The 22448-nt window shown below is 46.5% G+C and overlaps 1 protein-coding gene across 1 annotated transcript in view; it reads left to right on the forward strand.

The window, feature by feature from the left end:
- The window catches only part of LOC147025097 (uncharacterized), a 50396-nt gene that overhangs the window by 5645 nt on the left and 22303 nt on the right, over window positions 1-22448 (forward strand). Inside the window, exon 2 of the mRNA XM_085885716.1 lies at window positions 14307-14447. Coding sequence (XP_085741842.1) covers window positions 14307-14447 — 141 coding nt within the window. The remainder of the gene's footprint in view (window positions 1-14306; window positions 14448-22448) is intronic.

A 22448-nucleotide genomic window follows, 5' to 3' on the forward strand; every position in this document is an offset into this window, starting at 1 on the left:
CGTTCGAGCTGGGAGTTCGAATCTGTGGACATCCGCTAGTTACGAGCGACATTCGTGCTTTATGACACTGTCTTCTGTTCCATGAAACCTCACCAAGTACTCTGTCTTGTCTTGCATGCAGGCTGTTTGTCTTTGTCTGCACGTGTTGTAGAAGGTATATTTCGGTAACGATCCCCTCGAAACCTGTAGACCTTGGTTCCCTAGTTAAGAACGGGTTGAGGTTTGTTAATAAAAACAGTCGTGAATGTTGCTTGTGTTGTGATCCCCGATGTTCCCCAATAAATCTGCTTAATTCGTATGAAGTTGCCGCCAAGGATTAATTCGTGTCGCGTCGAGGAACGATCCGTTCGATTGGCATATAAAACCAAAATGGTTACAGACTGGCAGAAAACGCTCGGCATCTGACACAATCAGTCTGTAACCAGGGGTTCTATTTCCCAACTGGCAAGGTACAAGGATTACGTTGGTATCGCTTGCCCATGCCTAAATATGTGGAGGCCCCTGGGCAACTGCCCAGCTTGCCCATGCCGAAATCCGGCCCTGCAGTTCTGTGCTGTGCCTGGAACACAGGCATCATCCCATCTGACTGGAAGAGGGGCCTTGTTGTCCCTCTCTGGAAAGGGAAGGGTGATCGTCAAGACTGCAACATCGACCGAGGGTTGACGCTGCCCTCAGTGCTGGGCAAGCTCTTTGCTCGGACAATTATTGATAGGGTTCGCCACCATCTGCTTCAGCACCCGCGTCCAGAGCAGTCAGGCTTTACACCTAAGAGGTCAACGATTGACTGTATCCTTGCTCTTTGGGTCCTCACTGAATGCAGATGAGAGTTTCGGCAGGGGCTGCTTGCAGCTTATGTTGATCTCTGTAAAATGTTCGACTCAGTGAATCGGGATGCCCTCTGGAGGATTCTTGGTCGAACTGATCCGGATCCGACTACTAGAATTTTAAAGTGATTCTTCACCATTGAGAGATTGGGCCAAAAACGATATATAGCACGATATCTCAAAAAATTATGACGGATTCGGATGAAACTTAGTGGACAGGTTGGGTGTGTGACCATGACGAATTGTTTCGATTTTGGTGAACATCCGAATCCGGATCTGGAAAGGAGAATTATGTAAATTTTAATGTGATTCTTCACCATTGAGAGATAGTACTGAATAGCATGATATTTCAAAAATGTATTGGGCCCGATATGTTCTCGTGGATCAGGCATTACGTGGTGGAGGTATGCACTTTACCGAGTGGCCAAGTTTTTCCCTGTGTTGTTGTCACATCTCGTGTCTTTTTTTTTTAATCAAGACAGGATCTCGCGAATCAACCTCGATAGGTTCATCTATAGGAGTTCATGCAGGCAATTGAAGTGTGTGTGTGTGTGTGTGTGTGTGTGTGTGTGTGTGTGTGTGTGTGTGTGTGTGTGTGTGTGTGTGTGTGTTCCTGTTGTTGACTGCTATCTTCACACAGAGGTGCGTTAAATAATAATATATTCGTACACCCCAACGGTCGTACACGGATATTACGGGATAGGTTTAGGGGTTTAGATGGTAAGACTTCGTTCATGACCCACTTCTCAGTTGGTCTATGTAAAAAGGTCTCCTTTGCATTCCTGATCAGACGATACAGTTTTTACACTTCATAGTGTGCTGTGTGTGCTTCAGACCATCAGATGGTATAATTTGCATCTGCACATTCAGCACTTAGAATTCTTTAAACAGTTTATCAAGCTAATTGTCAAAACTTGTGTTATCCTTTTCTCATCGCTGTGGTTTATTAACAACTTTAAAATACTATCCTAAATGTTGGAACTAGATGTTGGGACTCCCATGTGGATGGGCCGGAAATAGATATATATATATTTTTTTGTATACCTTGGTCGAGGCTTGTATGAGAGCTAACACACAACTCACAGCAAGGAGGCATGAGACGAGGGGCGGGAGTGGAAGGGACAAAACAGTGGGGAACAGACACATTAGGTGAACTGTGGAAGGGAGAGGGATGGGGATGGGACGGGGAACATGGCGAAGAGAAGATGGACATTACAGGGACTTTCAGGAAGGAAAGCAGGTGAATTGAAGGAAGTGGGCTTGGGTGGATTATCGGGGGTAGAATAGATCGAGGATTTGGATGGGGGAAGATAAGAGGTGGTGGTGAACAGCTGTTTTGAAAGCCTGGAGGGAAGAATGGGAAAGAATAGGGTGAGGAAGTTTATTCCAAAGGCGGGAAAAAAGAGGAATGAAAGAGTGAAGATGAGCAGGGATTCGTGATTTTGGTAGTTTTACCAGAAGGGGGTTGTTGGCGGACCTTGAGCGCCCTGTGGAAATGTGGTGGGGACAAATCGCAGAGAGAGCAGGGGGGGCAAGGCTGGAGAGGAGTCTGTAGAAGACAGAAAGACCACCGACCAACCTGCGGTGATTGAGTGAGAGGCCCAAAGACTCAGCTTCATTGCGGGAGATGCCGATGATCTTAAATGCCCTGGTTTCGACAACGTGAAGCCGAGAAAGGTGGGACGCAGGAGCACCAGCCCAGAGAGGAGAGCAGTACTCCATCTGGCTACGGACAAAAGCTTTGTAATTGGTCAGGAGCTCAAGAGGGCCGAGGAAGGACTTTGCACGATGGAGGATTCCCAGTCGGCGACTGGCTTTTGAGGTGAGGTTGGAAATGTGACTTTCCCAGGAAAGGTCATGGCAGATAGTGAGACCCAGAAGCTTGAAAGAAAAGATTTCTTCCAGAGGATTGTTGAGAAAGTGGATGGGGGGGTTTTCTAAACGGTCCTTTCGAAGAGACATAGTGAGAGTGTGAGATTTGTCTGGATTGAAAGACATGTTCCACGTGTTGGACCAGTTTGTGATTTTATCCAGATCTGCAGTGAGCGAAGAAGCTGCTGCTTGCCGGTCTGAGGGATGACAGATGGTACGGCAGAGGGTGGAGTCGTCGGCAAAGAGAACTAGAGGATTTTCCAGAGAGTCCGAGAGATCATTGATGAAAGCCAGAAAAAGAACAGGGCCCAGAAAGCTACCTTGAGGAACTCCAGCCTGCACAGGAAGAGGGGATGAAAGAACTCCATTTAGGGCCACACGTTGACTGCGACAGGAGAGGAAGTCTGTGAGCCATGAGTGGAGATGGCCTTGAATACCATGGGAAGAGAGTTTGGTGAGTAGTGCAGGATGCCAGACTGTGTCAAAAGCATGTGATATGTCCAGGGATACGGCTCGGATTTCCTGTCTGGCATTGAGGACCTCCATCCATTGATGGGAGAGCAGAAGCAGCATATCCAGGGTAGAGTGACCTTGTCTGAAACCAAATTGATGATTGGAAATCAAGCCATTGGAGAAGAGGAAGGATTTCATGTCTGAAGCGATGATGGATTCCATAACCTTGCTGATGATTGGTAGAAGGCTGATTGGTCTGTAGTTACAGGGCTCTGTTTTTGCACCTTTTTATGCAGGGCAGTGATGTTAGCAGATTTCCAAGCAGATGGCAGATGACCTTGGGCAAATGAGAGGGTGAATAGAACTGAGAGAGGGTGAGCAAGAGCAGAAGAGCAGGCTTTGAGGACACGTGGACTGATGCCGTCTGGACCGGTTGCAGAATCTGACTCGAGGTTTGAAAGCAAGCTCTCCACCTTGTCAGAAGAAAAAGATACAGAGTCCAGGGACAGTTGGGTGTGACTGGGTAAAGTGGGTAGAGATAGTGATGGGTTTAGGACACAAGATTTAGCTGCAAACACCGAGTTTAGACATTCAGCTTTATCACGTGTGGAATCAGCAGTGCGGCCATTTGAGGTAAGGGAGGGGATGGAGGGGGAACATACACCAGAAACAGATTTGATTAAACGCCACCAGGATTTTGAGGAGGGAGAGAGGTTTGAGAGTTCAGACTTGAGATGAGAAAGATGTTGTTTTCTGGCTCTCCTGAGGGTAGATACACACTTGTTCCGAGCTTTGTGGAAAGAATTGAGATTGCCCTCAGTTGGGTTTGCTTTCCATGAGGAAAAGGCAAGTTGTTTCAGGACAACTGCCTCGCCACAAGCTTCAGTAAACCAAGGGCGGGAGGAAGGGAAGGACAACTGAACACAAGAGGGGATAAATCTGTGCATGAGGGAGAGCAAGTTTCTTTGAAAGAATTCCCAGGATGAGTTGATGTTTGAGAAAGTAGTGATAGGAGACCAGTCTGTAAGTTTGATGGCTGCTCGGAGACCCTGCCAGTCGGCTTGAGTGAAATGCCAGACTCGACGGTGGTGAGGTGGTTCTCTGATAACAGCCAGAGAGATGTCCACTTTAACAAGGACGTGGTCAGAAGAACCAATTGGAGCGAAGGAAGAGCAGTAGATTGGGAGCGATCCAAGTCATACAATTATTTATTTATATATACATATATATTAACGTGGTGCATCATTCCTCGTTATTTTTTTTTATTCGTTTTATTCTAAAAATATGGTGAATACAACGTACTGCGATGTTTGTAATCACGAATATAAATATTATAAAAAACACCTTCAAACCAACAAACACATTTAATCTATTTTATCAAATATCTCCTCTTGAGTTGAAAACAAAACATTGTGATTTCTGCTCAAAGGATGTTTTGAAGAGTAGTTATAAGAAGCACCTTCAATCACAAAAACACAAGAAGAATGAGTTTAAAGTAAAGGGAGACTATTATATTGAAAACACTGATGGGGCATTTGAAGGGCATATAAAAATAAGGATTTTTCAATGTGGAGAACCCGGTCCATCATCAATAGCTGAATCAATTGAAATAGTGAAACCTGATGTTGAAAAAGTTATTAAAAATACATTAATAGAAATGAAAACTATAAAGTTTTATATGGGAGTGAAAATGAATATGAAAAGACAAGATGAAGAACAAACTCCTTATGTGAGAACAGATCTTCATTTTATAACATCATTTCAAGATTTTCTGAATTGTGGGGTTTATGAAGAACTATCAAGACAAGAGGAGGATGTTGATAATACAGTGGTAGGAAGTGGATTTAATATTTTAAAAAATCATCTTTTTAGACATACACATTCTAAAATCAGACCCTCTTAAATTGAATTACCAAAATAAATAAAACTAAAGAAGGCAGTTGTTAATATTAAGAACAATGATAATAAATGTTTTCTCTGGTTTGTTCTTGCTCACTTCCATCCACCAAATTGTAATTCAGAAAGAGTAAAACAATATATGAAATATGAGAATACCTTGGACATTAAAGATTTTAAATTCCCAATTCCACGAACAGATATTCCTAAATTTGAGAAAAAGAATAATCTTTCTATTAATGTATATGGATTAACTAGAGAGAATAAAGTTCAGGTATTAAAGATTTCAAACAACTATAAAAATGAAGAAACACACATTGATCTTTTATAGTTTAGTGTTGGAAAGAATTCACATTATACAGACATCACTAATTTATCAAGATTAATCTCTTCTCAGGTATTCAGAACAGCAAACAAAATATATCCTTGTAAGCGATGTCTTAATTCATTTCATACAAAAGAACGATTAGAACAACATTCAAAATATTGTAGTAATCATAAATCAGCTGTAATTACAATGCCTAAACCTGGTTAAAAGGTTTCTTTTGAAGATTATAATAAATCTATCATGCACCCATTTGTGATATATGCTGATTTTGAATGTATCCTTAAAAAGATAAATACAGTAATCCTCCGTTTCTCGCGGGGGTTACGTTCCAAACCTTCCCGCGCTAAGTGAAAATCCGCGATGAATGGTTCCTCCCCAAAAATCGATTCGTCTGGTCTGGTCGGTTTGGGTTTGAGGTGCCTGAGATCGACTACTCTGGTCTGGTCGGTTTGGCAGTGATTGGGTTTGAGGTGCCGGATATCGACGAGTCTGGTCTGGTCGGTTTTGAGGTGCTGGGTATGAGCAGTGCTCGTCCAACGGCAGCAAAGCTTTTTCCTTCCCGAAGCAAATATCGAGCACCTTTACCTTAACCTTCTCCTGGAGCATCCCAGGACCGTCCTCTGGTGCTTCGGTTCCTTGCCAGAAGCCTTAGAAGGTGCAGGGCATTTGGGCGGCATCGTGGGGCTTGGAGAAAAAAACGTAGAAAATATTCGTAGTTCACAAGCGAAACTTTGTCTCGTGCGTTGTGTGACTGGTCGAGCACCAACGTGTTATAATTTATTGCTTAAATAAATTATATTTTATATATTATCACCGCGATGAACCGGGGGCGCGATAGGTGAACCGTGATGAAGCGGGGCTTGACTACACTGCTTCTCCTAATCCAAAATAATCATATACAAATAAATATCAAAAACCTATTCCTTGTGGTTTCTGTTATTATATCAAATCATCTGTTGGAGAAAAGTAAAATAAACTTGAACATGATAGTGGGAAAAAAGCTTCACAGGAGTTTGTAAAACGATTAGAAAAGGATTATATACGACTAACTAAATTAATGAAAGAAACAAATTAACCGAAGAATAAAAATTAGAATTTAGAAAGAACAATATCTGTTATATTTGTGAGGAGGAAATTGAGGGAGAGGTCAAAGTTAGGGATCATTGTCATCTTACTGGTAAATATTGAGGTCCCGCTCATTCCTGTTGTAATCTTAATTATAAATTTCCTTCTTTTATTCCAGTCTTTCTTCACAACAGTGCCAACTATGATACACATCTATTTATAAATTAACTTTCAAAAACACCAGGGAATATTTCTGCCATAACAAACACAAGTAAAAAGTATATTTCATTTACAAAAATGATATTCACAAAACCTTTAACTCTTATTAGGTTTCTAGATTCTTACAAGTTTATGAGAACACCACACGCATCAAATCTAAGCTCCTCGGCGTCTTTTCCAAATCTTAATTCATTCTTTCCAAAGAGGAAATTCTAACTAAAGAGGAAATTCAGATTAAAGAGGAAATTCTAATTACTGAGGAAATTAATAAAGAAATTCTAACTGAAGATGAAATTCAAACTATAAAGAAAATTCAAACGATGAATGAAATTCTTACGAAAGAGGAAATTCTGATTAAAGAGGGAATTCTAACTCGAGAGGAAATTCAAACAAGGAATGAAATTCAAAGTAAAGAGAAAATTCTTACAAGTAAGGGAATTTATCCTTAGGATTATATGGATTCATTTATGAGATTTAAAGAAACACAACTTCCTTCAAAAGAAAGTTTCTATAATAACCTTTATGAAGAAGAGATAAGTGATAAGGAATATAAACACGCACAAGAAATTTGGAAAAGATTTAAGATAAAGAACCTTGGAGAATATCATGATTTGTATCTAAAAACATGTTTTATTGTTTGCTGATGTATTTGAAGCTGTTGGATCACTCTGTCATCATAAATATTGTTATGGATTAGATCCTGCCCACGATTTCACAGCTCCTGGTTTAGCTTGGAGTGCAATGTTGAAAATGACAAAACAAGATATAGATTTAATGAGTGATGGAGATATGCTTTTGATGATTGAGAAGTCTAAGAGAGGTGGAATATCACATGTTCAAAAAGATATGCGAAAGCAAACAATAAATATCTTCCAAATTATGATAGTGAAAAAGATAGTAATTATTTGATGTATTTTGATGCTAATAATTTGTATGGATGGGCAATGCCTCAATCTCTGCCTAATGGTAAATTAGAGTGGGTGGAAGAAAAGGATTATGAAAAGGTTTTGATGAATATTGTTATTTCTTCTCAAGAGGAATTGAATGAGGAAGAAGAAGGTTATTATTTTGAAGTTGATTTGAGGTACCCGAGTGATCTTCATAATAAGCATAAAGATGTTCCTTTTGCATGTGAGAAAGAAACCCCAAAGAAAGAATGGTTAAGTGATAATCATAAAAGTTTTAATATTAAAGGCAAATCAACAGAAAAGTTATGAACGACATTCTATGATAAAGAGGGATATGTTTTGCATCAGAGAAGCTGAAAACAGTTTTTGAGAGAAGGATTGAGAGTAGCTAAAATTCATAGAGTTTTAAAATATAAACAAAGTCCTTGGATGAAAAAGTATATTAAATTCAATACAGATATGAGAACAAATACAAAAGTAAAATTTGAAGGGAAATTCTATAAATTGATGAATAATGCTGTCTTTGGAAAGACAATGGAGAATGATAGAAACAGGCAAAACCTTAGATTTGCAACATCTTGGAAAGAAGCTTCTAGATTGATAAATGAGCAAGTTTTGAGAGAGAAGAGGTTTTTTTCAGAGAACTTTTCTGCTATTCATCTGGAAAAGAAAAGTATTGTAATGGATAAACCCATTTATATTGAAACAGCAGTTCTTGATTTATCAAAGATATTGATGTGTGATTATTTGTATAATGACTTAAAGAAAGAGGATGGTGAAAATGTTTCACTGTTGTACATGGACACTGATAGTTTTATTCTAGATATAAAAACTGATGATGTTTATAAAGATATGAAGAAAAATATTGGAGTATATGATACAAGTAATTTTAGTAAGAAGAGCGAGTTCTTTTCAGAAAAGAATGAAAAGGTTATTGGTAAGTTTAAGGACGAGTTGGGTGAAAAAGTAATGAGTGAGTTTATTGGATTGAGAGCAAAGGCATATGCTTATAAGTATGGTGATCAGATTGATAAGAGGTTAAAGGGAATAAAGAAATCAATAATTTTAGAAAGTATTATAATTGTTTGATGAATAAGAAAGAAGAATATAGAAAAATGAATACAATAAGACATTATAAATACAAGATGTATAGTGAAGAAGTAAATAAAAAGGCATTAGGAGCCTTTGATGATAAGAGATTTATTTTAGAAAATGGAATAGATTGTGTTCCATATGGATATTGTATGATAGAGTGTATAGAATAGATTGTGTTTTAACGATGGGAAGATGGGTTCGGGTTTTTAAGGCTACCGGCACCTTTTTCACAATATATAAATGGTCGAACCAAGTATTAATCAAACTAAAGAGTGGAGAAAATCTCAGTCTTGGTATATAAATGGAAAACATAATGAATGTGAAAAATATCAAATAAGTCTTATTGAAAAAATAACTAAAACAAAGGTAAAAAAAACAAATAAGCGAATAAATTTTATGACTAGTAAGTTGGAGGATGTAAAGAAAAAAAAATTAATATCCTTGAATGGACTGAAAACTTTGATGGTTATCACTTGAACAATGGAAAAATAATTTACTACAATCTCAAAATGATATGCAACTCACGAGGTAGTCAGACGAGATCAATGAGAGAAGTATATCATTTCATAATGACACAAAAGGGGTATCTTGAAAAATATAAAGATTCAAATGTTTTACTTTTAAATATTTTAGATGGGGATTATTGTGCAAAGAAAATTAAACTATTGAAGCAATTTGAAGAATGAACAAATCTTTATAGGTTCAATGAGTGAGCTAAACAATATGTATTGGTTGTTTGAAAAAAAGTGCTCCTCGGCTAAAAGGGGAGGCTATTAAAATCTCCATTCACTGACATGTTTTAGATATTTCAACAGCAGAGAATTCAACAGGTTGGGATAAAAAGGGGGTTTATTTTGAGGGAAAAAATATGAATCGCTGAGAATCCCCCATTCATTAACATGGGGGAAAGTGAGCCAGAATCAGTATACTCACCCAACTCAGGTACCATGGAAATACCCATCATGATACTGTGCAATGTTAACCCCAAGAAGGCATTCCTACAACAATATTATGCATCACTTTTAACACATCTATGTCATTCTCAGACATCATCACAAACATTAAAAAAACAAACAAAGCACACCCAGGCTGAACACACGTAGTAATCAGAGAGCATCTGCAATCCACTTTGTAAATTTTTCCAAAAGTGATTTTTCACTTTTATTTCAGAGTTGACATGTTATTGAACAGATTGAGCTTGTTCCCCCTCAAAAAAAATTCTTTTTTTGGTAAAGTGATGACATCACCAAAAAATTCACCTGAAATTGAATGGACAATTTACAATTATCTTTGTGACAAAAGTGAGAATACGATATTTGTCGGTTGCGAAGCTATGCCTTTTGGAGCCAGGGAAGAGCTGCTTTTTTTCGATGCACATTGAAAATGTGCCAACCAAAAGAGCATTGCCTTGGTGAGGTCATCTTGATGTCAAACAAATTTGTTCCATTATGATTATAATATTGTTGTTTTCCTAAGTTATTGAGGAGGGCATGGAAATCACAGGACCTCCGCTTTAGTTCGTCCCCTGACATTTACGTAAATCAAGTGTCATAGTCTAACTTACTGAATGCGACAGCTCAATGCAAAGGGTTCACCATAATCTTTAATCAAAGTCCTCTTCAAGATCCAAGGGTTCTTCTTTCTTTGCACAATATTCTCCGCAACCACAAACATAGGGGCACACAAGACCACTTTTCTGGCTAACAACAGGAATTATTCTGACAAGTCTTATAGTTACAATTTCGAAGTTGCAAGACAGCTTCACGAGCATGATTGGTGGGCGTGACGTGAGACGCATGGAGAGGAAGAGGGCGTAGGAGGCGATTAATTGAGGGCCTCAGAGGATCTCGCTTTTGCTCCTGGCATGACAAAGGCTGCACAATTCTCGTATTCGTGCTGTGAATTTGCAGCCTGCTGGGCAAGGCACTGGCCGTTGGCTGTCCAACTCAGAGATCGCGTCGTCGTGTGGATCATTGTTGTGAACAGACTGTGTGTGGGAGAGGAACGTCGGCATATTCGCTCTGCAGAATAAACTACAGCGCCGTTCGTGAGCCATGACATCGAGTGTCATCTCCACACTGCCTGATGAAGGGCTTGGCACCATTTTGTTAGGCGTGTCTCAGAACCGCCTCGATTCCACGTTCCATAAAGACCATCGGGACCAGGCGAAGTGCCGAAGCAAAGGAGGGATTTTTCTTTGGTTCATTTTTCCCTTGTCTGTGTTTAAGTCCGTGTGGAGGCGCCTCAATTGGAATTAGGTTGAGGTTACCTCACGTTTTCTTTCATTATTATAATTTGAATTGTTGTCATTGTACACATTTGATTATTGTTATTAAATTATTATTTACTTAATTCAATTTGCTTGTGTCCATGTATTTGTGCCATTCTGGTACATCACTTAACTGTTTCCCCATGCGCGCATTAATCTCCGAGTCTCGACTGCAGGTCTCCAAGGGAGATGTTTGGCCATCTGTCCAGGTAGGGGTGAAAAAAACCCTGGATGCAACAACAGCAAACACCTCAGTATCTACTGAAAAGACATCAAGCTTGGTCGTAGGATCTTTATCCATAATGTCGACAACATGCGATAGCAACAGCTGATCTCTTTCTTCGAGTGAGTGCTCACCTGCTCGCATTTCTGGAAGACTCACAATCTTAGAAATAGAAAGGTTGGTCTCCATCTGAGTATGATACGCCACGAGAACCTCAGCTGCTCCTTTGAAATGGTTTATTCTTTCATCCTCAGATAAACCATATTTATACAGCGCCTTCAGAAAGTATTCACACCCCTCCAATTTTTTCACATTTTGTTGTGTTCCAGCCTGAATTTAAAATAGATTAAAAAAAAAAATTCTTGTCACTGATCGACACAAAATACTTCATAATGACAAAGTGAAAACATGTTTTTAGAAATTTTTACAAATGAAATAAAAATGAAAAGCTGAAATATCTTGTGTCAATAAGTATTCAACCACCTGAGTCAATATTTTGTAGAAGCGCCTTTGGCAGGATGACAGCTTCGAGTCTTCTTGGGTATGTCTGCATCACCTTTGCACATCTCGATTTGGGGATTTTCTCCCATTCTTCCTTGCAAATTTTCTCAAGTTTTGTCAAGATGGATGGGGAGTATCGGTGAACAGGAATCTTCAAGGCTTTCCGCAGATTCTCAAAGGGATTCAAGTCTGGGCTTTGGCTGGGCCACTCAAGGACTTTCACATTCTTGTTCTGAAGCCATTCCAGTGTTGCTTTGGCTGTATGCTTGGGGTCATTGTCCTGTTGGAACGTTAACCTTCGCTGCAGTCTAATGACTTTTGCATGCCTCAATAATTCGTGGGTATTTGGTTCCATTCATTGTTCCCTCTATCTTTACAAGTCTCTCAGTCCCTGCCACTGAAAAGCATCCCCATAGCATGATGCTGCCACCACCATGCTTCACTGTCGGGATGATGTAAGATTGGTGATGAGCTTTGCTCGGTTTCTGCCAGATGCAGCGCTTTGCATTCAGGCCAAAGTGTTCAATTTTATCTCATCAGACCACAGAATCTTTTCCCTCATACTCTCAGAGTATTTCACGTGCCTTTTTGCAAACTCCAGGTGTGTTGTCATGTGCCTTTTTCTCAGGAGTGGCTTCCATCTTGCTACTCTCCCACAAAGCCTAGAATTGTGAAATGCTTCAGACTGTTGTCCTTCTGGCAGGTTCTCCCATCTCAGCCAAGGAAGTCTGTAGTTCTGTCAGAATGGTCATTGGGTTTGGGGTTACCTCCCTAACCAATGTCTTTCTTGCCCCGTTGCTCAGTTTCGTCAGACGGCCAGCTCTAGAAAGAGTCTGCGTATTTCCATATTCCTTCCATTTCCTAATGATGGAGCTCATTTTGCTTTTGGGAACTTTCAACACTCTAGAAATTGTTTTATACCCTTCCCCAGATCTATGCCTCCTCATAATTATATCATGGAGTTCTACAGACAGTTCCTTGGACTTCATGGTGGGGTTTCTACTCTGACATGCACTGTTAACTATGGGGCCTTGTATCGAAAGGTGCGTTTCTTTTTAAATCATGTCAAATCAATTGAATTGGCCACAGGTGGACTCCAATCAAGTTAGACATCTCAAGGATGATTAAAGGAAAATGGATGCATTTGAACTCAATTTGGTGCATCACAGTAAAGGGGTTGAATACCTATTGACACAAGACATTTCAGCTTTTCATTTTTGATTAATTTGTAATGATTTCTAAAAACACTTTTTCACTTTGTCATTGTGGGGTATTTTGTTTAGATCGTGACAAAAAAAACAACTTAAATTTAATCCATTTTAAATACAGGCGGTAACACAACAAAATGTGGAAAAAAAATTTGAGGGGTGTGAATAGTTTCTGAAGACAATGTATGCTCAAGAAAGTCTTTGATGCTCTTAAATTACATGTCATCATTTTCATGACAATGAATCGAATTTGTTTTAATTGTTCTCTTCTCTCGCGTTGCCTCCTCAAGCAAGTCTGACAAATACTGATCGAAGAGTCATCTGACTTATTGTATGCATACCTCATGCTTGCCACAGTGTCAACAAACTTCTCAGCAAAATGCCTTGCATTTGTCATGTCAGGTGTCTTGATATTGCTAACTATGCACAAGGCATCCATCAGCTGGACACATCTATTCGAGTGCTATTCTCTTTCACTTCAGCAACATCACTGGGGAGCAACAATTCCATGATTGACGCATACATTAAAATTAGATAGATGGAGGTGTAATGTTGAATTCATATTGACCAATTGCCTTGTGGAGATCGACTTCTGGTCATCTTGCAAACAATTTTCTTTCTTTTTTTATCTTTCAATTCTATATATTACTAAAACTCTCATCTTGTATAAATGTATGTATGTATGCATGCATGTTCCCGAAATACAGCCAAAATGGAACACCATAGCACAAATATTTACGGCCACCTTACTCACCATTCTCCTCCAGTGTGCAGTATTAAGTTTCGCTCAAATCTGGCAACAAAAGCATTATTAAAAAATCAATTCCTGATTCAGTCACGTACTCTTTGGGAGTATTTGATCAATGCAAACAACCTCAGCGGTATAGTTCGCTGGAGCTATTTTTTTTTTTTTTGAAATTATTTTTTCATCAACCGCTGTCAAAACTGGAACCCAACGGGTTCACAGGTCATCTCCTAGTTACTAATTTAACTATTTACATTTGGCAAATGCACCCACATCTTTGAAAAAAATGATTTGTTCATTTTCTGTGGTGCCCGAATTTGTTTGCAGCTTTCTTCCCCAAATCATCATGATTAAAGAACATCATGTTTTATTGCATCTGAGGGAACACCAAAAATTTGAATTGCACTTAATTGTGATATTACAATTTCACTGTTATTTAATTGCATTTCAGACCCGATGTTCAATCGCTTTATTCTTCCATCTGATAGTTTAACCTTTCAAAAAAGTACAATTTCTAATACTTGATATTTCATTACTTTGGAAAATGACCTGTTTTGTCTCTTCAAACATCAGCAGAGCCACACCATCATTCCCTATGCCTACACCACCCCAACCCTTCACCTCCCATTTTACTCCCTTAATGAGTAAATAGCCTATGAATTAAACCTGGTTATCATTATGCTTTCTTATCCACAATCAGGTGCTGGAACTGGGCTTTGGACCAGGTATTGGCCTGAAAAACGCCCTCACAAAACTTGGACCTCATGGCCGTTTATATGGAGTTGACCCATCAGAATACATGCATTCTGTGGCCAGCCGACGTCTTGCATCCGGAATCCAGGTACAAGAGGTGTTCACAATGTTCTTGGAATGGTGGATTCATTCGCACCGTTATAACGGGTGATTTCTCATAAATGTGCCTATATGCATGTTATATGGCTTAATGCGATTAGTTTCATTCATGTGATATTGTTTAGTGCTCCATCATGCAATTATGGATCTCACTAAAATTGAGTATTGAGGTCTCATCAAAGTTTTGTGCATACAAGGTGCCAGCTCCAAGGAATGCTGCAACCGGAGATGACAACCGTCCGGAGTATCAAATAATGTGTGAATACATCTCTCTGGACGTTTATAAGCATGACAGCTGAAATGGGATACATTCGAGAATCTCTTCACCTGAGCCTACTTCAAAATTTTAAAATGCAGAATTGACCATAGCAGCAGTTCCGACGGCTAAAAAAACAACAAAGTGTTAATTTGTCCAATTTGGGCATTGTTTGACAATCCGGATAGGTTTTTAAGTTTTGAAATTCAGCTCAGGTAATGAGATTCTTGAGGTTATTGCATGTGTGGAAACTAAATAAAGCCACAAACACTCGGAGATGCCTGGAATGTCAAACGATGTCCAAATTGGATAAATGCACACTTTTTTTTTACAGTTAGAACAACTGCTGAGGCCATTAATTATCTTCAAAAAGGGTGTTTTTTTTAAAATCATGCACACCCATGGAGTTCCCCAAGTATGCATGCAAAGTTTGGGGCTGCAAGGCTTCATGGTTTTGGAATTATGGATGAGACTGACTTATTGACAGATTGATGGACTGACACACTGACATTTATGATGAAGTTGCAAATACAACCCGGGGGAGAGTGAAGTAGAGGAGGGGAGAGGAGAGGATGGAGGGAGGGGATAGGAGAGGAGAGGATGGAGGGAGGGGAGAGGTGAGGGAGGGGAGAGGAGAGGAGAGGAGAGGGTGGAGGGAGAGGAGAGGGTGGAGGGAGAGGAGAGGGTGGAGGGAGTGGAGAGGACGGACAGAGGGAGTGGAGAGGACAGACAGAGGGAGTGGAGCGAGAGGACGGACACCGGGAGTGGAGCGAGAGGACGGACAGAGGGAGTGGAGGGAGAGGACGGACAGAGGGAGTGGAGGGAGAGGTCGGACAGACGGAGTGGAGGGAGAGGACGGACAGAGGGAGTGGAGGGAGAGGACGGACAGAGGGAGTGGAGGGAGGGGACGCACAGAGGGAGTGGAGCGAGAGGACGGACAGAGGGAGTGGAGGGAGAGGACGGACAGAGGGAGTGGAGGGAGAGGACGGACAGAGGGAGTGGAGGGAGAGGACGGACAGAGGGAGTGGAGGGAGAGGACGGACAGAGGGAGTGGAGGGAGAGGACGGACAGAGGGAGGGGAGGGAGAGGAGGGACAGAGGGAGTGGAGAGGAGAGGACGGACAGAGGGAGTGGAGGGAGAGGACGGACAGAGGGAGTGGAGAGCAGAGGACGGACAGAGGGAGTGGAGAGCAGAGGACGGACAGAGGGAGTGGAGAGCAGAGGACGGACAGAGGGAGTGGAGAGCAGAGGACGGACAGAGGGAGTGGAGAGCAGAGGACGGACAGAGGGAGTGGAGAGCAGAGGACGGACAGAGGGAGTGGAGAGCAGAGGACGGACAGAGGGAGTGGAGAGCAGAGGACGGACAGAGGGAGTGGAGAGCAGAGGACGGACAGAGGGAGTGGAGAGCAGAGGACGGACAGAGGGAGTGGAGAGCAGAGGACGGACAGAGGGAGTGGAGAGCAGAGGACGGACAGAGGGAGTGGAGAGCAGAGGACGGACAGAGGGAGTGGAGAGCAGAGGACGGACAGAGGGAGTGGAGAGCAGAGGACGGACAGAGGGAGTGGAGAGCAGAGGACGGACAGAGGGAGTGGAGAGCAGAGGACGGACAGAGGGAGTGGAGAGCAGAGGACGGACAGAGGGAGTGGAGAGCAGAGGACGGACAGAGGGAGTGGAGAGCAGAGAGGACGGACAGAGGGAGTGGAGAGCAGAGGACGGACAGAGGGAGTGGAGAGCAGAGGGACGGACAGAGGGAGTGGAGAGCAGAGGACGGACAGAGGGAGTGGAGAGCAGAGGACGGACAGAGGGAGTGGAGACCAGAGGACGGACAGAGGGAGTGGAGAGCAGAGGCCGGACAGAGGGAGTGGAGAGCAGAGGACGGACAGAGGGAGTGGAGAGCAGAGGACGGACAGAGGGAGTGGAGAGCAGAGGACGGACAGAGGGAGTGGAGAGCAGAGGACGGACAGAGGGAGTGGAGAGCAGAGGACGGACAGAGGGAGTGGAGAGGAGAGGACGGACAGAGGGAGTGGAGAGCAGAGGACGGACAGAGGGAGTGGAGAGCAGAGGACGGACAGAGGGAGTGGAGAGCAGAGGACGGACAGAGGGAGTGGAGAGCAGAGGACGGACAGAGGGAGTGGAGAGCAGAGGACGGACAGAGGGAGTGGAGAGCAGAGGACGGACAGAGGGAGTGGAGAGCAGAGGACGGACAGAGGGAGTGGAGAGCAGAGGACGGACAGAGGGAGTGGAGAGCAGAGGACGGACAGAGGGAGTGGAGAGCAGAGGACGGACAGAGGGAGTGGAGAGCAGAGGACGGACAGAGGGAGTGGAGAGCAGAGGACGGACAGAGGGAGTGGAGAGCAGAGGACGGACAGAGGGAGTGGAGAGCAGAGGACGGACAGAGGGAGTGGAGAGCAGAGGACGGACAGAGGGAGTGGAGACCAGAGGACGGACAGAGGGAGTGGAGAGCAGAGGACGGACAGAGGCAGTGGAGAGCAGAGGACGGACAGAGGGAGTGGAGAGCAGAGGACGGACAGAGGGAGTGGAGAGCAGAGGACGGACAGAGGGAGTGGAGAGCAGAGGACGGACAGAGGGAGTGGAGAGCAGAGGACGGACAGAGGGAGTGGAGAGCAGAGGACGGACAGAGGGAGTGGAGAGCAGAGGACGGACAGAGGGAGTGGAGAGCAGAGGACGGACAGAGGGAGTGGAGAGCAGAGGACGGACAGAGGGAGTGGAGAGCAGAGGACGGACAGAGGGAGTGGAGAGCAGAGGACGGACAGAGGGAGTGGAGAGCAGAGGACGGACAGAGGGAGTGGAGAGCAGAGGACGGACAGAGGGAGTGGAGAGCAGAGGACGGACAGAGGGAGTGGAGAGCAGAGGACGGACAGAGGGAGTGGAGAGCAGAGGACGGACAGAGGGAGTGGAGAGCAGAGGACGGACAGAGGGAGTGGAGAGCAGAGGACGGACAGAGGGAGTGGAGAGCAGAGGACGGACAGAGGGAGTGGAGAGCAGAGGACGGACAGAGGGAGTGGAGAGCAGAGGACGGACAGAGGGAGTGGAGAGCAGAGGACGGACAGAGGGAGTGGAGAGCAGAGGACGGACAGAGGGAGTGGAGAGCAGAGGACGGACAGAGGGAGTGGAGAGCAGAGGACGGACAGAGGGAGTGGAGAGCAGAGGACGGACAGAGGGAGTGGAGAGCAGAGGACGGACAGAGGGAGTGGAGAGCAGAGGACGGACAGAGGGAGTGGAGAGCAGAGGACGGACAGAGGGAGTGGAGAGCAGAGGACGGACAGAGGGAGTGGAGAGCAGAGGACGGACAGAGGGAGTGGAGAGCAGAGGACGGACAGAGGGAGTGGAGAGCAGAGGACGGACAGAGGGAGTGGAGAGCAGAGGACGGACAGAGGGAGTGGAGAGCAGAGGACGGACAGAGGGAGTGGAGAGCAGAGGACGGACAGAGGGAGTGGAGAGCAGAGGACGGACAGAGGGAGTGGAGAGCAGAGGACGGACAGAGGAAGTGGAGAGCAGAGGACGGACAGAGGGAGTGGAGAGCAGAGGACGGACAGAGGGAGTGGAGAGCAGAGGACGGACAGAGGGAGTGGAGAGCAGAGGACGGACAGAGGGAGTGGAGAGCAGAGGACGGACAGAGGGAGTGGAGAGCAGAGGACGGACAGAGGGAGTGGAGAGCAGAGGGCGGACAGAGGGAGTGGAGAGCAGAGGACGGACAGAGGGAGTGGAGAGCAGAGGACGGACAGAGGGAGTGGAGAGCAGAGGACGGACAGAGGGAGTGGAGAGCAGAGGACGGACAGAGGGAGTGGAGAGCAGAGGACGGACAGAGGGAGTGGAGAGCAGAGGACGGACAGAGGGAGTGGAGAGCAGAGGACGGACAGAGGGAGTGGAGAGCAGAGGACGGACAGAGGGAGTGGAGAGCAGAGGACGGACAGAGGGAGTGGAGAGCAGAGGACGGACAGAGGGAGTGGAGAGCAGAGGACGGACAGAGGGAGTGGAGAGCAGAGGACGGACAGAGGGAGTGGAGAGCAGAGGACGGACAGAGGGAGTGGAGAGCAGAGGACGGACAGAGGGAGTGGAGAGCAGAGGACGGACAGAGGGAGTGGAGAGCAGAGGACGGACAGAGGGAGTGGAGAGCAGAGGACGGACAGAGGGAGTGGAGAGCAGAGGGCGGACAGAGGGAGTGGAGAGCAGAGGACGGGCAGAGGGGGGGGAGAGCGGAGGACGGGCAGAGGGAGTGGAGCGCAGAGGACGGACAGAGGGAGTGGAGAGCAGAGGACGGACAGAGGGAGTGGAGAGCAGAGGACGGACAGAGGGAGTGGAGAGCAGAGGACGGACAGAGGGAGTGGAGAGCAGAGGACGGACAGAGGGAGTGGAGAGCAGAGGACGGACAGAGGGAGTGGAGAGCAGAGGACGGACAGAGGGAGTGGAGAGCAGAGGACGGACAGAGGGAGTGGAGAGCAGAGGACGGACAGAGGGAGTGGAGAGCAGAGGACGGACAGAGGGAGTGGAGAGCAGAGGACGGACAGAGGGAGTGGAGAGCAGAGGACGGACAGAGGGAGTGGAGAGCAGAGGACGGACAGAGGGAGTGGAGAGCAGAGGACGGACAGAGGGAGTGGAGAGCAGAGGACGGACAGAGGGAGTGGAGAGCAGAGGACGGACAGAGGGAGTGGAGAGCAGAGGACGGACAGAGGGAGTGGAGAGCAGAGGACGGACAGAGGGAGTGGAGAGCAGAGGACGGACAGAGGGAGTGGAGAGCAGAGGACGGACAGAGGGAGTGGAGAGCAGAGGACGGACAGAGGGAGTGGAGAGCAGAGGACGGACAGAGGGAGTGGAGAGCAGAGGACGGACAGAGGGAGGGGAGAGCAGAGGACGGACAGAGGGAGGGGAGAGCAGAGGACGGACAGAGGGAGGGGAGAGCAGAGGACGGACAGAGGGAGGGGAGAGCAGAGGACGGACAGAGGGAGGGGAGAGCAGAGGACGGACAGAGGGAGGGGAGAGCAGAGGACGGCCAGAGGGAGGGGAGAGCAGAGGCCGGCCAGAGGGAGGGGAGGGCGGGGGAACGCCAGAGGGTGGGGAGGGCAGAGGACGGCGAGAGGGAGGGGTGAGCAGAGGACGGCCAGAGGGAGGGAGAGCAGAGGACGGCCAGAGGGAGGGGAGAGCAGAGGACGGCCAGAGGGAGGGGAGAGCAGAGGGCGGCCAGAGGGAGGGGAGAGCAGAGGACGGCCAGAGGGAGGGGGGAGCAGAGGACGGCCAGAGGGAGGGAGAGCAGAGGACGGCCAGAGGGAGGGAGAGCAGAGGACGGCCAGAGGGAGGGGAGAGCAGAGGACGGCCAGAGGGAGGGGAGAGCAGAGGACGGCCAGAGGGAGGGGAGAGCAGAGGACGGCCAGAGGGAGGGGAGAGCAGAGGACGGCCAGAGGGAGGGGAGAGCAGAGGACGGCCAGAGGGAGGGGAGAGCAGAGGACGGCCAGAGGGAGGGGAGAGCAGAGGACGGCCAGAGGGAGGGAGAGCAGAGGACGGCCAGAGGGAGGGGAGAGCAGAGGACGGCGAGAGGGAGGGGAGAGCAGAGGACGGCCTGAGGGAGGGGAGAGCAGAGGACGGCCAGGGGGAGGGGAGAGCAGAGGACGGCCAGAGGGAGGGGTGAGCTGAGGACGGCCAGAGGGGGGGGAGAGCAGAGGACGGCCCGAGGGAGGGAAGAGGAGAGGACGGCCAGAGGGAGGGAGAGCAGAGGACGGCCAGAGGGAGGGGAGAGCAGAGGACGGCCAGAGGGAGGGGAGAGCAGAGGACGGCCAGAGGGAGGGGAGAGCAGAGGACGGCCAGAGGGAGGGGAGAGCAGAGGACGGCCAGAGGGAGGGGAGAGCAGAGGACGGCCAGAGGGAGGGGAGAGCAGAGGACGGCCAGAGGGAGGGGAGAGCAGAGGACGGCCAGAGGGAGGGAGAGCAGAGGACGGCCAGAGGGAGGGGAGAGCAGAGGACGGCCAGAGGGAGGGAGAGCAGAGGACGGCCAGAGGGAGGGGAGAGCAGAGGACGGCCAGGGTGAGGGGAGAGCAGAGGACGGCCAGGGTGAGGGGAGAGCAGAGGACGGCCAGAGTGAGGGGAGAGCAGAGGACGGCCAGAGTGAGGGGAGAGCAGAGGACGGCCAGAGTGAGGGGAGAGCAGAGGACGGCCAGAGTGAGGGGAGAGCAGAGGACGGCCAGAGTGAGGGGAGAGCAGAGGACGGCCAGAGTGAGGGGAGAGCAGAGGACGGCCAGAGTGAGGGGAGAGCAGAGGACGGCCAGAGTGAGGGGAGAGCAGAGGACGGCCAGAGTGAGGGGAGAGCAGAGGACGGCCAGAGTGAGGGGAGAGCAGAGGACGGCCAGAGTGAGGGGAGAGCAGAGGACGGCCAGAGTGAGGGGAGAGCAGAGGACGGCCAGAGTGAGGGGAGAGCAGAGGACGGCCAGAGTGAGGGGAGAGCAGAGGACGGCCAGAGTGAGGGGAGAGCAGAGGACGGCCAGAGTGAGGGGAGAGCAGAGGACGGCCAGAGTGAGGGGCGAGGAAGCTTGGAAGGGGAAAAGGGCGAGGGCGGTGGGGGGAGAGCGACGCCTCACCAAATGTTGCGATACACTGCAGGAGGGAGTGGTGGAAGGAGCGGATGGCACAGAGACAGCGAGAGAGACAGAAAGAGTGAGAGTGAGGGGGAAGGAGGAAAAAAAAGATAGAAAGGTGAGGGGTAGAGGTGGGGTTGTCAAAGAGAATGATGTTATGCTTAATGACCAAACACACCAAAAATAAAACTCGTGTCAGAACAGCTGTACACACAACGACACAACAGAGTTTGTGAAGTAATTCGCTCGCACATCTGCAAAAGCTTTGATGTAACAATTCCAGAGAATTCGTGAGAACATGAACCAAAAGTAATCACTGAAAACATGAAAGTACCACTCACCTACGACCTCACGATCCCATCGAGTGTGAACCTCGAAAACAAAGCATTGCGACCAGATATCATACATGGGTACAAATCAGAGAAGGCATTAGTGATTGAGGTGTTGATACCAGTGATTTTGGACTAAACAATGAATATTCACACTGTCATGGAGGGAGGGAGGGGAGAGTGGAGGAGAGGACAGGGCAGAGGGAGGATAGAGGAGATTAAATCCAGAAAATGAGGATACTAAAAAAAGATGCACATTTTGGTCTAAATCAAGAAAATGACAAAGTTCCAAGACATCAAGAATGAAGTGAAAAGATCCTGGAAGCTGAAGAATGTCAAAGTTGTACCAGTGATGATGAAGATCCTCACAGGAATGATGACGAAGAACATCACAGAGGAATAATAAAAACCATCCCTGGGAATATAACCACAAACGAACTGCAGTTGGAGGCTGTCCTGGGCTCAGCGACGATCCTGAAGAGAGACCTCAGCACAAAACTACGAGAACGGAAAACTTCACAGCTTTGTCTGTGCATCGTGACACCTTACTGAAATGAAGGTGAATACTTTGAATCCACCCTGGGAGGACTGCATTCCACATTCTGAAACCCACACATGTAGATATCAATCAACGACACACACACACACACACACACACACACACACACACACACACACACACACACACACACACACACACACACACACACACACACACACACACACACACACACACACACACACACACACACACACACACACACACACACACACACACACACACACACACACACACACGGCTACTTTGAGACCTGGGGCGAGA

Source organism: Eptatretus burgeri, chromosome 6, assembly GCF_056783735.1.
Source record: "Eptatretus burgeri isolate ZD-2024b chromosome 6, Ebu_testis_v1, whole genome shotgun sequence".
In the NCBI taxonomy this organism is placed as follows: domain Eukaryota; kingdom Metazoa; phylum Chordata; class Myxini; order Myxiniformes; family Myxinidae; genus Eptatretus; species Eptatretus burgeri.